Source organism: Cnephaeus nilssonii (genome assembly GCF_951640355.1).
Source record: "Cnephaeus nilssonii genome assembly, chromosome: 20".
NCBI lineage: Eukaryota > Metazoa > Chordata > Mammalia > Chiroptera > Vespertilionidae > Cnephaeus > Cnephaeus nilssonii.
The window spans coordinates 20,090,870-20,106,810 of NC_137091.1; the positions used below are offsets into that span (position 1 = coordinate 20,090,870).

General features: G+C 55.2%; 1 protein-coding gene across 3 annotated transcripts; it reads left to right on the forward strand.

Moving 5' to 3' along the window:
• The first annotated feature begins 2,471 nt into the window (after positions 1-2,471).
• SLC38A7 (solute carrier family 38 member 7) lies at positions 2,472-14,380 on the forward strand. Of its 3 annotated transcripts, none has more exons than XM_079759914.1 (11): positions 2,472-3,175; positions 4,221-4,598; positions 5,470-5,668; positions 5,906-6,050; positions 6,900-7,082; positions 7,647-7,704; positions 7,927-8,041; positions 9,493-9,640; positions 10,183-10,382; positions 11,135-11,189; positions 12,445-14,380. In XM_079759914.1, exons 2-11 carry the CDS (start codon positions 4,329-4,331, stop codon positions 12,545-12,547), a joined length of 1,476 nt encoding a protein of 491 aa, XP_079616040.1. In that variant the 5' UTR covers positions 2,472-3,175; positions 4,221-4,328; the 3' UTR covers positions 12,548-14,380. The 3 variants fall into 3 exon arrangements, with proteins under 3 accessions (XP_079616040.1, XP_079616042.1, XP_079616041.1); XM_079759916.1 differs by having other exon boundaries at positions 6,900-6,998; XM_079759915.1 differs by having other exon boundaries at positions 5,524-5,668.
• Positions 14,381-15,941: the final 1,561 nt, after the last annotated feature.

The following is a 15,941-nucleotide window of genomic DNA, read 5'->3' on the forward strand; positions in this document are numbered from 1 at the left end:
ATTCTGACTCAATATGTCTGAGATAAGGTTTGGGAGTCATTTCTTTAAATAATAAAAAGAGAAAATTTTCTAGGAGGTTCAGAAACACCTGATCCGTTGACCAGCCATTGGGTACTGTTAGACTAAACTGCCTCAGGCTTACATCTACATGATCAAAGTCCAGCTCACTCAACCAGCTTGAGAATTTTTTTTTACCTTTTTTCTTATGGGCTGTGGAACTTTTTTCCATAGAAATTATTGGTTTGTATCTAATAAATAGACAATTTTTTTCTTTTCTTTAAATGATAATCTTATAAAATTCCTGAGAAGCCCTGGCTGGGTAGCTCATTTAGTTAGAGTTGTCCGAATACACCAAGGTTGTAGGTTCAATCCCCAGTCAAGGCACATATGTACAAGAATCAAACATAAATAAGTGGAACAAGTCAGTATTTCTCTCCCTCTCTAAAATCAATATTTCTAATCTTACAATTTTTTAATTGATTTCAGAGAGAGGAAGGAGGGGAGGGAGAGAGAGAAAAAGAAACATCAATGTGAGAGAGAACATCAATTGGTCGCTCCCCTCACGTGCCCCAACCAGGGATGGAACCCACAAGTTGGGTGTGTGCCCTGATGGGGAATTGAACCCACCACTTTTTGGTGTACAGGATGACACTCCAACCAACTGAGCCACACCAGCTGAGAAATTTTTTAAATCTTGAGAATTTGTATCCAGAATATATAAAGAACACACTTCAAGAATAAAAAGAAAAAGAACCCAACTAATAACTGAAAAAGTATCTGAATAGACATTTCTCCAAAGACATACTAATGGCCAACAAGCACATGAAAAGATGCTATAATCATTAGTCATCCGGAAAACGCAAATAAAAACCATAATGGGAATCACTTCACACCCACTAGGATGACTGTAAAAAAAGGAATATAAGGGTCATCAAGGATGTGAAGAAATTGGACCCCTCCAACACAATGTTGATAGGAATGTAAAATGGTGGAGCTGCTTTGGAAAACAGTCTGGCAATTCTCAAAAAGTTAAACATAGGCTTACCATCTGACCCAGCAATTCCACTCCTATACACTTACCCAAGACAAAAAAAAAAGGGGGCACACATCCACACAAACACTTATCCATGAGTGTTCATAGCAGCATTCTTCACAATAGCCCAAAAGTGGGAACATATCTAATGTCCAATCAACTGATGAATAAATAAACAAAATGTGGTATAGCCATACCATGGAATATATCCTATACTAGAGGCCCAGTGCACAAAATTCATGAACTGGGAGAGGGAGGTCCCTCAACCCAGCCTGCACCCTCTCACAGTCCAGAAGCCCTCAGGGGATGTCCAACAGATGGCTTAGGCCCGCTCCCCACAATATGTAAATCGACCAAACTGGGGAATGACTGGTTGCTATGACATGCACTGACCACCAGGGGGCAGACACTCAATGCAGGAGCTGCCCCTGGTGGTCAGTGTGCTCCCACAGGGGGAGCGCTGCTTAGCCAGAAGCCAGGCTCATGGCTGGCGAGTGCAGCAGCAGTGGAGGGAGCCTCTCCTGCCTCCATGGCAGTGCTAAGGACCCCTTTGGGGATGTCTGCCTGATGGCTTAGGCAGGAAGCAGGCCTAAGCCGTCAGTCAGACATCCCCCGAGGGGTCCTGGACTGCGAGAGGGCACAGGCTGAGCTGAGGGACCCCCCCCCCCAGTGCACAAATGTCGTGCACTGGGCCTCTAGTTTAGTAATAAAATGAAATGTAGTACCAATATGCTCCAACATGGATGAAACTTGATAACAGCTCATCCAAAACCTCAAGTAGGTTAGTGGTGCCAGGGGCTTGGGAGAGGGGAAAATGGGGAGGGGAGGGTGTTTGACTACTAATGGTTACAGGGTGTGTTGTTTTGGTGGGGGGAATGATAACAATGCTGAAATTAGATGACGGTTATGGTTGCAAAACTATGAATATACTAAAAACCATTGTATTGGACTTTTAAAAATTCTTTTATTTTTTAATATATTTTTATTTCGGAGAGGAAGGGAAAGGGAGAGAGAAACATCAATGATGAGAGAGAAACATTGATTGGCTGCCACCTGCACGCCCCACACTGGGAATAGAGCCAGCAACCCCCAGCGTGTGTCCCTAACCAGAATTGAGCCATGACCTCCTGATTCATAGGTCAATGTTCAACCATTGAGCCACGCTGGCCGGGTGTATTGGATATTTTTAAAGGATTGATTTTATAGTAAAGTGCATAAAGCTCAAAAAAAGCTATTATACTTTTAAAACCTGCAAACAGCTCAGACGTCCTTCAACAAGTGACCAGTTAAGCAAACCAAGTACAGTAGATACCTACCGAGGATATTACCTGCGGAAACTACAACTCCCAGAGTGCCCTGCGCCCCATAGCCCGGCTGTCACGTGACCTCTGTTCACGTGTCTCCGCAGCCGGCTGGGCTTGAGGTACCGTGGGTAGGTGGCAGAAAGTAGAAAAGGTGGAGGGTGGGAGCTTTAGGTCCCGGGGTACCCAAACCCCCGGTCGCAGCAGAGCCCTGCCCACTCCCCGAAGGGCGCTCCGAAGCCCGGCGTCCTTGGTCCCACGGCCGCCCTCGGTTGGCCGGTCCCTGCCCAGTCTCCACCCAGTCCTAGGCCCGGATCAAATCCCGGTGCCTCCGCCCAGTTTACCCCACAGCAGCCCACTGGCCTCACTGCATGTCTGGGGGGCATCCCCTCCGCGCGGGGTGCGCCCTGGCCCACCTCCCAATGCAACCCACCCCTCCTATTTCGGGGATCCAGCCTCGGGCTGGGGTAGGATCCCGCTCCGGTTGGGAACCTAGGGCCCTCCTGCCGTGATTCCAGCTCCACGAGGGCGCCAGGCTCCTCGTTCTGGTTCTGCCGGCTGCCCGCTGTGACAGGAGCCCAGCGTCTTCCCTCCATGCGCCTGTTTACCTGACTGACCTGGTGCTCCCTTCTACGACTTAGAGTCCCCTCAACTTGCTGACCAGCACAAAACAGCTCAAACTCATTACTCTGCTGACGGCGGACTTTTAGCAAAGCCTTGAGAAAAAGAAGAAATCAGGGCCAGAGAGAGAAGTGAGGAGAATCAGATCCCAGGTCTTTGGGGAGAAGGAGCTGGGAGCAGCACCCCCTCCACCATCGCCCTTACCAGGTGGGAAGAGCAGGTAAGCAGGGGAGGATGGAGCTGAGTAACTGGGGGGAGGCAAGGCTGAGAGATCTTACACCTCTGTTCTGAGATGTGAGCAGGGCTGAGAGGAAGGTTGCACAGCTCTGGCAGCACTAGCTTTGCGGGGCTCTGTCTGGAGCCCTGCTAGGAGCCTGGGAACCCAAGACTCTCCCTCTACTACTCACTGCTTTGATTTTTTGGCTGAGTTGCTGGATGGGTGTCCCCTGACTGATCTTTCTGGAGCTGGAGCCAGCAGAGGGATATTTCCTCTGGAGCTGGTGTCTTGGTTGCATGCGTGGTGACAGATGTCTAAGAGCATCAGAATCCTCCTTTTTCCCTCTCGTGAGTGTACCATTCCCGGTTTTGTTGGACCAGGACCAGGAGGAGCAATGGGAAGCATCTGACTACCCAGGGGGCCTCCTTTGCCATTCTAACCCCTGGCATGTGGAGGGCCTCAGAGGGGATGCCTCTGGTGGGCAGTAGTTAGGTGAGTCATGTGGGAGATGAGTGAGAGTTTGGCCTGAATTTTGAAGGACTTGGAAAGCTATGGAGAATCCAGACTCTGGGCTGGAGGGAGGTGTGCTGGGCTGTAATACATTGAAATAGCCACGGTTCTGAGTGGGGGCTGCTCTTGGAACCCTGCAATGTGGAAACAGGCTGGGAAGGCAGACAGATAGGTATCCAAATCCTACTCTGCAACTTGCTGATTTGATCTCTCCAAACCCTATGACCCCTGTCGTAAGGATGGGATGAGGTATGTCCATGACACTCCTGCCCATACATGGCCTCTCTCTAATGCTGGCACATTACTACCCCTCTCTTTTATGTTTGTCTTATATACCCCAGGGGTCTGTAAGCCTGAAGCAAGCAGGATTTGCCTCTGACCTATTTCTGTCTCTGCCATCCCACACTGTTGTCCCCAGTGCAGTATTCTGCACACAGGTGCTCCTGGGTTCCAATCCCAGCCATCTGATCTTGGGGAAGTTGTTTTACCTTTCTGTGCCCACCTTGGCATAACAGTAGCACCTGCCTTTCCTGTCTAGGCTGAGAAGAGCCGGAGCCCACAGGCCTCCTGGGAGAACCGCTCTGAACAGGGGATGTGGTGGTGAGGCGGAATCTGCAGACCCTGCCGGAAGAGGGCTCACGGGGCCATGGCCCAGGTCAGCATCAACAGTGACCTTGGCGAGTGGGGCTTCAGCACGGATGCTGGGGAGCGGGCCCGTCTGCTGCAGAGTCCCTGTGTGGACTCGGACCCGAAGAGTGAGGGGGAGGCCTCTCCTGAGAGTCTGAGCAGAGGCACCACGTCCACATTTGGGGCCATCTTCATTGTAGTCAACGCCTGCCTGGGGGCAGGATTGCTCAACTTCCCAGCAGCCTTCAGCACCGCCGGGGGCGTGGCAGCAGGTGTCACCCTGCAGATGGTGAGTGTGCGGGCCTGGAGGGCAGGAATGCAGTTCAGCTGATGAGTCTGGCCTCTTTGCCTCAAAGGGGAGGCTCTGGATGAGAGATGATCAGAGCTACCACTCTCCCCACCCTCACACAGGGCAGATGTTACCCATCTATCCCAGCAGTCTTTCCTCTGAGCCCAGATGAGGCTTCAAAAACCTTCCGAGCAATCAGGGAAATTTGACATCAATTGCATACTTAACAATCTTGTGGTTATGTTTAAAAAGGAGGCCCTGATCTTTTAAAACTACATGAAATAGTACTGATTGAAGTGATATGAGAACTTGTATTTTCTTCAAAATAATCCAGAGCCCGACCCGTGTGGCTCGGTGGTTGAGCATTGATCTATGAACCAAGAGGTTGCTGAATTGATTCCTGGTCAGGGCATGTGACCAGATGGCAGGCTTGACCCCAGTAGGGGGCTTCTTATCAATGTTTCTATCTCTCTGTTCCTCTCCCTTTCTCTCTCTTTAAAATAAATAAAAACACATTTTTAAAAAAGAGAGAGAATGTTTTAAAAAAAATAGTAATAATCCAGAATGGGAGAAGGAATAGATGGAAAAGGATTGGGCATGAATTGATCATTTTTGAAGCTGAGTGATAAGTACATGGGGGTCCATTATACCATTCTTTCTACTTTGGTGTGTGTTTGAAATTTTCCACAAAGCTTCTTTTGTTTCTGAAGAAAATCTCAAGTCTCCAGTAATCTTATTAAAATTTCCCTGTGAGATGAGGTCTATATGCCAAACCAGCTTTGAGCATTGGCCCCGTAAATACTGAGCAAAACCAGGCTGCCCTCTGCTGCCAGGCCTTTCCCACACCCTCCTGCTCTGCCCCTGCCCACAGGGCATGCTGGTTTTCATCATCAGCGGCCTCGTCATCCTCGCCTACTGCTCCCAGGCCAGCAACGAGCGGACCTATCAGGAGGTGGTGTGGGCTGTGTGTGGCAAGCTGACGGGCGTGCTGTGCGAGGTGTCCATTGCCATCTACACCTTCGGCACCTGCATCGCCTTCCTCATCATCATTGGGGACCAGCAGGACAAAAGTGAGGTTCCCTCAGTAGCCACCTCATCCCTCCCCCTTGGCCCTGGGAATCCTAGGGGTGGAGGGAAAGGGCATGGAACACCCACCCATCCCCTCGCCTGGGCTCAGCCTTCCCCTGGGAATCCTCCTCCTGGCTGCTGGGCCCATTAGACAGATGGAAGTCCCGAGGCCCAGCAGAGCAGGAGGGCTGCACCTTGCAGTGGCCTGGCATGACATTCCCTCCTTCCTCCCTGTGCAGTTATAGCTGTGTTGGCAAAGGAGCCTGAGGGGGCCGGTGGCAGCCCCTGGTACACAGACCGCAAGTTTACCATCAGCCTCACCGCCTTCCTCTTCATCCTGCCCCTCTCCATCCCCAGGGAGATCGGCTTCCAGAAATATGCCAGGTTCGGAGGCCCCACCCCAACCTGGGCTGGACAGAACTCCGGAGGCCCAAGGGCTGCCAGGGAACCCCCGTCCTCCATGCCACCTCACCTTCTGGGGCAGCAAGAGTAGGCAAGGCTGGCCGGCCAGGGCTTGCACGGGTTCCAGCAGAAAGCTTTCCTTTCTGTCAGCAGCAAGGGAGACAGTGGCCCTGAGCATCAGTGAGATATTCAGTGTCCTTGTCAAAGGGACAGGTGGCAATCAGAGGGTAAAGGCAGCCTCCGGGCCTGGACCTTAACTTTCTTGGAGAGAATGGGATTTTTGATCAGTTGGGATTGTCATCTGGGCAGCATCTTCCACACAGCTTGTTATGAAGGGAGGAGACTGGCTGCCTGACTCAGGGTCTGAAAATCTGTTTCCTGCGACCCGTAATCGGCAGGGTCACACTCAGCTGTCTCCAAGGTCCCCTGTAATGTCGACATTCCAGTATTTGTACCTTCGACCCTTTTTCCTCCACTATCTCCTAGTTCTCAAGGGCCCTCCTTGCAGCCCTCGCCACGCGTGGGCCGCTCTGATTGAAGCCCAGCCCTCCGAGCCCTGGAGCTGAGCCAGTGCATTTCCTGATGGTCAGAAATGTCAGTCTGGTCCCCTGTGGGGTCCAGCTCCCTCCTGGCTGTGGCCAGTTTCTCCAAAACTTCTTTCTCATGCCTTTCTTGAGTCTTTGCTGGAAATAGCCCCCCCCCCCCGCACCCCACAAGTTGTTCAGTAGACACTGGTGGTCACTAGAACTAAGGGTGGATGCCCCTGGGGTGGGATCAGAGAAAGGGCAGCTGGGGCTGGGGAGGAAGGAGTTCGGTCCATTCTTCCCGCAGCTTCCTGAGCGTCGTGGGCACCTGGTACGTCACCGCCATCGTTATCATCAAGTACATCTGGCCGGATAAGGAGATGACCCCGGGGGACATCCTGACCAGGTGGGTGAGGACCCCCACGTGTCTCGTAGGATCGGCTCCCCGGGCCCCAGAAGGTGCCGAGTCAGACATCGAAAGGCCACACAGGTGCTCACCTTAAGGCTCGGTGGGGCTTGGCACATCGGTCATTGTAGGAAGGAGGCCAGCAGTCCTGACCTCTTTCCGCTGAAGGGAAGAGTGAGAACCAGAGACAGGAGAGACTTCGCCACTAACGTCCAACAACTGAGCCAACGTGAGACGAGGCCTCAGGCTGGGGAGCCTGCCAGGGTGGAGCTACACATTTTTCCAACTTGTGCTTCTCTGTAATTTCTGTATCTTCTACATGAGGATGGATCTATGTGGTCATTTAAAAAAAAAAAAAGTTTCCTTTTTTTTGAAAGGAACAAACCAAAAAAAGTAAAAGCCCCAGTGTAGGAGCCAGAAATTCTGGACGTTGGCCCCAGGAGGGCCTTGCAGAGCCTCAGTTTACTCAGCACCTGTGAAATGGAGATGTGTTCTCTCCCGTTCCCAGGCTTCTGTGGGTAGAGTGTGTAGAAGGCTCACTGGTGGGGCCATGGTTGGCTGAAGGAAGAGTAAGGGCATCAGGGAGGTGGGGGGGAGTTGGTGGCTGTGTGGGGTTCACAGGCAGCAAGTTCTTGTGTTCATCCACAGGCCAGCTTCCTGGATGGCCGTGTTCAATGCCATGCCCACCATCTGCTTTGGATTTCAGGTGCCAGTTGCAAGGTCCCTGCGGCCCCCTTAGCTCATTCCCCACCCTGGGATGGAGCCCACATCACAGGCAGGATGGGGGATCCTGGGAGGAAGGATGGAGTGGGGACCCCAGGACTCGCCCCTTGTCCTTGTGGTCTTTGTCTCCAAGGTACCTCCCTCTGGAAACGGGGGTGGTGGTGCGGTCACTTCCCCAGCATAACTGTGACCTTCGCCCTGACAGTGCCACGTGAGCAGTGTGCCCATCTTCAACAGCATGCGGCAGCCCGAGGTGAAGACCTGGGGCGGGGTGGTGACGGCCGCCATGGTCATAGCCCTGGCTGTGTACATGGGCACAGGTGAGTGCTCCCGCCTTCCCTCTGTTCCTAAGTGCTCCAGCCCAGTGTTCCCGGGGACAGCCTTGCACGCTTAGCGCGTCAGACCCTTCTGTAGGCATTGGCTTGAACTTGGGCTGTCCTGGGCCTCCCCCTGCCCAATTGAGAGGAACGGGTTCATCCATTCATTCAGCAGCTCTGCCTAGTCAGTGCCAGGAACTGTTCTCAGATGGGGGATGCCGTGGAGATAGGTAGGCCTGGCCCCACCCTCATGGAATGGACAGTCTAGTAGGAGAGTCTTTTTTTATAACATTTTTTTCATTGATTTCAGAGAGGAAGAAAGAGGGAGAGAGAGAGAGAAACATCAATCATGAGAGAGAATCATTGATCGGCTGCCTCCTGCAAGCCCCCCACTGGGGATCGAGCCCGCAAACCGGGCGTGTGCCCTTGACCGGAATCAAACCTGGGACCCTTCAGTCCGCAGGCTGACGCTCTATCCACCGAGCCAAACCGGCTAGGGCAGGAGAGAGTCTTACGAGAGAAAAGCAGGAATCCGGAATTGCAGACAGTTGAGGGCCACAGTGAAACAGGGGACATGTGAGTGGGACTGGGAGGGTTGCCTTTGGGGGATGGTTCCCAGAAGGCTTCTCTCTGAGGGGTGCCTTTGGGGAGGCCCAAATGATGAGACAGAGTCAGAGTCGGAAGGGCTGGAGGAAGAGCATTCCAGGCAGAGGAACCAGAAACTGCCGAGTCCTTGATCAGGGATCAAAGAAAGGTGTGTGTGGCTGGAGTGGAGCAAGGTGGGGCGGGCGACAGGGACAGGGCCGGGTCCCCTTGGGCCTGGAGGGTTGCTGGGAGGCAGAGGGAAAGAGTCGTAGGCAGGTGTGTCCGTGAAAGATGGCTGTGGGTGCTGTGGGGAACGGCTGGGATCAGGGAGCAGGGCTGGGAGACCCGGGAGGGTGATTCCTGCACAGACGGTTCTGGGGCCTCCACCTCGGAAGGCACAGCCAGGAACCGGGCAGGCCCAGAGGCAGAGTCCCTGTCCTCCCGGGGCTCGTGTTCTGCTTGGAGAAACAGATCGTAAGTTAAAAAAAGAAAGGGAAAGAAAGAATTCAGAGAGAAAGTGGGCTCTGAAGGAAATAGGCTGATGTGAGAGTGCCTGGGGTGGGGCTGTTGTGGACAGGCTGAGTGGGGAAGCGTCTCTAGAGAGGGGACATGGAGCTGAGACCTGAGTGGTCAGATGAAGAGCCGGCTCTGAGAGGAACGTGCCGGGCAGTGTGAGGTCAGAGAGGTGGCGGTGGGGGCGGCCGTGAGAAGGCGGGGAAGGAGGCCCTGATCCCAGCCCAACACCCTCAGTCTCCAGAGCTGCTCCAACGCCCGCCCTCCCTACCTGATGTCCCACCTCGCGGTGGGCAGTCCGTCCGCCGTCCCCTGCCAGGGTGGCCCCTTCCCGGCCCTTTGATCCCTGCCCTCAGGCATCTGTGGCTTCCTGACCTTTGGCGCTTCTGTGGACCCCGACGTGCTCCTGTCCTACCCCTCCGACGATGTGGCCGTGGCCGTGGCCCGCGCCTTCATCATCCTGAGCGTGCTCACCTCCTACTCCATCCTGCACTTCTGTGGCCGGTGAGCCCCCGCCCACGGGGGTGCTCCCTCGGGGCCCCTGAAAACCCTTTGTCCCATGGTCCTTTGACCTTGTATGGACCCTGTTTGTAGAAGGAGAAACTGAAGCCCACGGGGAAAAGTCAGTGCCTACCCCCAGCTGGGTCTTGCCCCCCCCCCCCACTCCTTTGTCCCATGGTCCCCAGAACATTCTGTGAGTCCTCTAAGAACCTCTAATCCAGATCCTTTTCTGAACACCAGCCTTCTGGGTGTCCCAGGCCCTTCCCTTTCAGGAGAATAGAATTGGTTCCCCCAGTGACCACGTCCTGGGCCAGGCAGGGCGCTAAGCCCTTCATGTTCACCCCCACCCAGTCCCCAGGCAGCCCCGAGATCGCTGCCGGGGCCCTTTACAGAGAGGGACAGACTCGCCCCATTCCACCCAGTCAGGGGTCTGGCTCCGGGAGCTGGTGGGGGGCTGTGAGCAGGGGTGCCTCTGAGCCCCTCCGTGTGTGCAGGGTGGGGGGGACTGTATGCAGGGAAGCCTCTGAACCCCTTCCCGTGTGCAGGGCGGTGGTCGAAGGCCTGTGGCTGCGCTACCAGGAGATGCCCGTGGAGGAGGACGTGGGGCGGGAGCGGCGGCGGCGAGTGCTGCAGACGGTGGTCTGGTTCCTGCTCACCCTGCTGCTGGCGCTCTTCATCCCCGACATCGGCAAGGTCATCTCGGTCATTGGAGGCCTGGCCGCCTGCTTCATCTTCGTCTTCCCAGGTGCGGACCCCTGGCGCCCCCGCAGCCCTCCCTCCCTCCCGGCCAGAGCGCCTCACTTGCTCACCTGCCGGGGAGAGGAGCCACCAGCCTGTGGGGTCATCCTCCACAGGCTCTGGGCTGACCCCGGCCCAAGCACCATCTGATAGGAAGATGCCATTCTCTCCACTTCCTGGTGAGGAGATGGGAGGTTCCCGACGTGAACTCAGCTAATGGGTCACAACCTTTCCAACGCCAAGCCTGTCTAGGTCCTCAGCCTATACCCTTAGTCTCTGTGGCTCCCTGGCGATCAGGGTTGTGGCTGGTCAGTCCCCAGAAGGCAGTGGGGTCTGTGGCTACACCAACCCAGAAGCCGGGAGACTGAGTGTCAGATGGGTCTGCCACCAGACGCCTGGGAAGTTGTCCCATCTGCCCAGCCATGCATTCCACTCGTACCCAGCTTATTCCACCCTGAAAGCCCTTGCCACTCGGCGCGGAGCAAGGGGGCCACGTCTGCTCAGCGACGCACTGGGAAGGGCCTGGGCATGCTGCCCCGTTAGCTCTGAGTGCTGCGTGCAGCTCGCGGTGTGCCTGTGGCATGCTGGCCTCTCCTGGGAGAGCCCATGCCAGGCCTGGGGCTGGGCGTGGGGGCGGAGGTGGAAGATCTGGAAAAGCCAACAGGCCTTTCTCCATCCACCGCTGCCTCTTGGTAAGCGGCGAGCTGGGCCCGGGGAAGGGGCCCAGCCAAGCTCTCGGGGCCGCCTCTTCTCTTCCAGGGCTGTGCCTCATTCAAGCCAAACTCTCTGAGATGGAGGAGGTCAAGCCAGCCAGGTAAAGCAGCGCCAGCCTGGGTCCTCAGGGAGGCGCTACCCTGGGAGGGAGCCTCGGAGGGGGCCTTAAAATCACAGGGGTCAGGAGACTTACACTCTTCAGAAAACGGAGTTTTTAAAAATACTTTTTTTCTAAATATATTTTTATTGATTTCAGAGAAGAGGGAGAGGGAGAGAGATAGAAACATCAACGATGAGAGAGAATCATTGATCGGCTGCCTCCTGCACACCCCCCACTGGGGATCGAGCCCGCAACCGGGGCACGTGCCCCCGACCAGAATTGAACCTGGGACCCTTTGGTGCGCAGGCTCACGCTCTAGCCACTGAGCCAAACCAGCCAGAGCTAAAAATACTTTTTTAAAAATGGGTAATGTGCTAGTTATGACAGTTCAAGCACTCCTGAAGGACTTTAGAGAAAAAAGTGGAATCCCTCCTCCCCCACAGCCCAGATGCCACCCTCCCCCACCCCAGCTCCACGTCCCAGCATGGTCTGCCCTCCCGGGCTCTGCATGTGTGCCTTCTGTATGCACACAGCTGCGAATATGTGTACACAGTCACGTGGGGCTTGGGGGTCTAGCTGTGTGTTTTTCATTTGTTTTTTAAACGTATTTTTATTTTTAGAGAGAGAGGAAGGGAGAGGGAGAGGGAAATAAGAAACATCAATGGTAGAGGAACATCATGGATCGACTGCCTCATGCAGGCCTCCTACTGGGGACAGAGCCTACAACCCAGGCACGTGCCATGACTAGGGATTGAACTGCAACCTCCTGGTTCATAGGTCAACGCCCAGCAACTGAGCCACGCTGGTCGAGCTGTTTTGTTTATTTTGTTTGAATGAAATGGCTCACACTGTGACCTGCTTTTCCCCAAAACATCTTTCCATCAGGAGACACGCATTCTAATCCTGGTCCTGCCCTGGATCTCCTAGGACCAGTCCATCCCATTAGGTCTTGGTCTCCTTACCTGTGGATTAGGGGTCATACACCTGGCAGCGCACACCTTTGTATGAAAAGTCAGTCCTTGCGAAGTAGGAAGGGCTCTGCCCACAGGAGAAGTGGTTTGGGTCAGCAGTCGCCAGTCGGTGGTCCGTGAGGTCCGAAAGGTTGGCGACCGCTGCTTTAGGTGATTACGGTGATGAGTGTGTTTGTGTGTGTGTGTGTGTGTGTGTGTGTGTGTGTGTGTGTGTGTGTGTGTGTTGAAGTCTGCAGAGTCACGGGTGGGTTGATTGACAGGCCTGCCTCTCCCTCTGCCTCCAGCTGGTGGGCGCTGGTCAGTTACGGAGTCCTCTTAGTCACCCTGGGAGCCTTCATCTTCGGCCAGACCACAGCCAACGCCGTCTTCGTGGATCTGTGGGCATAACCGCGGCCTCCTGTGCACCCAGGAACCCACCTCAGAGCTGCGGGCCCACGCTGACTCGGGCATCATTCCCTCTGCTGGTGGGATGATTCCAGGGACGGATCTGGGCTGAAATCGGGCCCCACAGTCTGGAGCCTGCAGCACGGGCATGTGCCCTGCCTGGGAATTGAACACACCAGCTCCCTTCCTGCTCCCCCGTCCTGGCGGGGCCCTGGATGGTGCGAGGAGGGCCACAGGAGCCTCCCTGCCTCCTCCAGCTCTCAGCTCCTCCAGGCCTGGAGCCCCCGGTGAAGAGGCTCAGCAGGTCTCAGAAGAAGGCATCAGCTTGACTTCCCTCTGGAGAAGGAGGGCGGGCAGAGGGGCGCCCTCTCCATAGCGCAGGGGCTCCACGCCTGCTCCCATCTGTCCGCAGACCAGCCAGCAGTGGCTTCCTCTGGCCTCCGGCCAGTCCCAAAGGTAGCGCTGAATTCACACGGATGCACAGAGGCAGGTAGAGTTCGTGCCTCGCCCACTCCCTCCGGGGCCCACGGTGAGCCCACAGCCCTCTTTCCCACGGCTGACTGACATTCCCCGAGGCTTTGGGGCCTCACCGAGTGTCTCTCCCCAAACCTCAGAGGCCAGGCATCCCTCTCCTCCTCCATCCCCAGATGTCACCAAGTCTTATGTTTACAAACGGTGCCCGCCCGGCTCAGCCAGGGACCAGGCGCCGTCCCATGCCTCGGTGCTGTGAGCACTCCGCCTCCCACTCCGCCTCCGTTAGCTTTCCCCATGGCGGCGGGGAGGAGGGGGGCTGTGCTTCTCTCTCAGATTCCAGATGGACCCCTCTTTTCAGAGGCACAAAAGTGGGTGATGGAGAAGGCTGGGACCTTTCGGACCTGTGCCGGCTGGGCTGGTCAGGGCCAAGGTGAACCTGTCTGCTACCCTCTCCTCCGATGATTGCTTCTCCCTGCCTCCCCTGCCGTCCCTCACGGGGTGGCCCAGAGGCTCGCAGGGTGCCGAGCTGTCATTGACGGGGCAGCGTGGGAAGGCAGCTCCGCCAGCCTGGAACTTCCTACCTGGATCTGGTCTGCTCTTCCCCCACCCCATCCTTTCTTCACCCCCCACCCCATTTTTCTATGTAGTTCAATCTCCTGCTCACATAAGTATTGGCGGGCGAGCTGCCAAACCCTCCCTTGTCAACTTCCTCAGCTCCACACATCCAGGCCTGGCCTCGGTGGCCTGTCAGTCACCCTGAGGTCACACCTGGATTGCGCCCCAGGCACGGTGACGGGGGACACTTCTCCCATTGCACATTCCCATCGTGAACACCTTGGCCAGCACCAGGCACCGAATCGAGCTTCCTGTGCCTGGAACGCTCAGCTTTTTTCCTGCCCCTCCTGCCCCAAACCTCTGTCCTGGGCAGGGTATGGGGACCCCGGCCAGCAGCCCACCAGTCAGAGAAGTCAGATCTAGGGAACAGGCTGGTGGGAGGCCCGATAGGCGTCTGCCCAGCCCCCACACTGGCGACCTGCCTTTCCTCACCTCCTGGCCCCTGGGGCCAGAGCCCCTCTGCTGGTTCCTCTCAGCCGAGCCTGCTGCACCTCGCCAGGCCCTGCCAGCACCCATCCCTGACAAGGTCGGGAGGATGTCTCAGCCAGCATGGCCGCCCAGCCTCCTGATGCTGGATTTCTGGGTGGAGGGAGGTAAGGGAGTGATTGCACAGAATCATTCGGGGAAAGGGGCTGGAATCTGGCCTTTCTCAGGAGCCCCGACCCTCCCTGCTGGGGCCTTTTACTGTTTCTTTTCTACTCGGGCACATTCAGACCAGGGAAGGTGGTTAATAAAAAGGAGCTTGTGCTACTGAGCTGCGTGGCCTGTGTCTGGTGCTGGGGACAGAGTCCGGGCCACTGCTGACAGGTGGGGTGGGGTGAAGGTGGAGGGAGGGGTGAGGCAGGGCCTTCTAGCTTTATTGTCTATAACCCCTGTCTCAGGAATGGGCACCATCCTGTTCTCTTTACCAAGTTGGAAACCTACGAGTATTGTTTTTTTAATCCTAGTCATGTTTGTGTGGGGTTTTTTAAATATGTTTTTATTGATTTCAGAGAGAGGAGGGGAAAGAGAGAGCGAGAGAGAAACATCAATGATGGGAGAGAATCATTGATCAGCTGCCTCCTGCACGCCCCCCCTCCCCCCACTGGGGTTGATCCTGCAACCTGGGCATGTGCCCTGACTAAGAATCAAACCGTGACCTCCTGGTTCATCATTCTCAGTTGGTCTTCACAACCCTATGAAGGAGCGAAAGCAAGGAGATATTAAATAGCTGGCCCAGGACGCACAGGTAGTAAAACAAGCCAGACAGCCTTCTTCCACACGTGGATGAACAAGTGACAGAGGCGCTCTCAGCGGACCCCAGGAGGCAAGCTCAGGAACTACAACCCCCACGTTGGCACCAACACCAGATCTTGGGGAACCCTGGGGTCACTCTCCCAGCCAGTCCACGTCGAGTGGTGTGATGCCTGCTGGCAAGTGGCTCTGGGCAAGTCGCGCTTCAGCTCTCTGGGCTAGTTTCCCGATCTCTAAAGTGGAATGGTAACCACTGACCTTATTACCTCCCAGGGAGAAGGGGAGCCAGTGTAAAGAAAGCACATGATGCCCGGCAGTGTGCTTCAGTGGTTGAGCGTCAACCTATGAACCAGGAGGTCACATCAGGGCACATGCCCGGGTTGTGGGCTGGGTCCCCAGTGGGGGGCGTGCAGAAGGCATCCAATGGATGATTCTCTCTCATCATTGATATTTTTGTCTCTCTTCTCCTCTCAGAAATCAATAAACATATTTTTTTAAAAAGAAAGCTCATACCCTAACCGGGTTGGCTCAGTGGATAGAGCGTCAGCCTTCGGACTCAAGGGTCCCAGGTTCGATTCCGGTCAAGGGCATGTACCTTGGTTGCGGGCACATCCCCCGTGGGGAGTGTGCAGGAGGAAGCTGATCGATGTTTCTCTCTCTTCGATGTTTCTAACTCTCTATCCCTCTCTCTTCCTCTCTGTAAAAAATCAATAAAATATATATTAAAAAAAAAAAAAAGCTCATGAGAATGACAAGTGTTTTATAGCCAGAAGTCCATGTTTAGAGAAGAAATATGAGAACTCAGTTTCTCCTTAGGAGGACAAGGCTGGGGAGTCGGGGTGCTTTCTCCATCTGGAACGCGCACACTGAGTTTGTATCAGCTTAGGGTACAGATTCTGATTCACTGGGTCTGGGTGGGGCCGGGGGTCTGCATTGCTGAGTCTCCCAGGGCCACCCACGCTCTGGCTCCGGGACCACACCTTCAGGAGCAGGGACTGGAGGCCAGAGCAAAGGCTTCTGGGTTGGATCTCAGCACTGCCCTTACACCGTAGGAACTCAGGGAACCCGTTCACTT

What these genes read in the sequence shown, in the direction of transcription:
- SLC38A7 (XM_079759914.1), top strand. Translation starts at nt 4,329, where the DNA reads ATGGCCCAGGTCAGCATCAACAGTGACCTTGGCGAGTGGGGCTTCAGC. An exon ending in ATCCTGCACTTCTGTGGCCG is followed by an intron (nt 9,641 to 10,182) that starts GTGAGCCCCCGC and finishes TCCCGTGTGCAG; the next exon opens with GGCGGTGGTCGAAGGCCTGT. An exon ending in GAGGAGGTCAAGCCAGCCAG is followed by an intron (nt 11,190 to 12,444) that starts GTAAAGCAGCGC and finishes CTCTGCCTCCAG; the next exon opens with CTGGTGGGCGCTGGTCAGTT.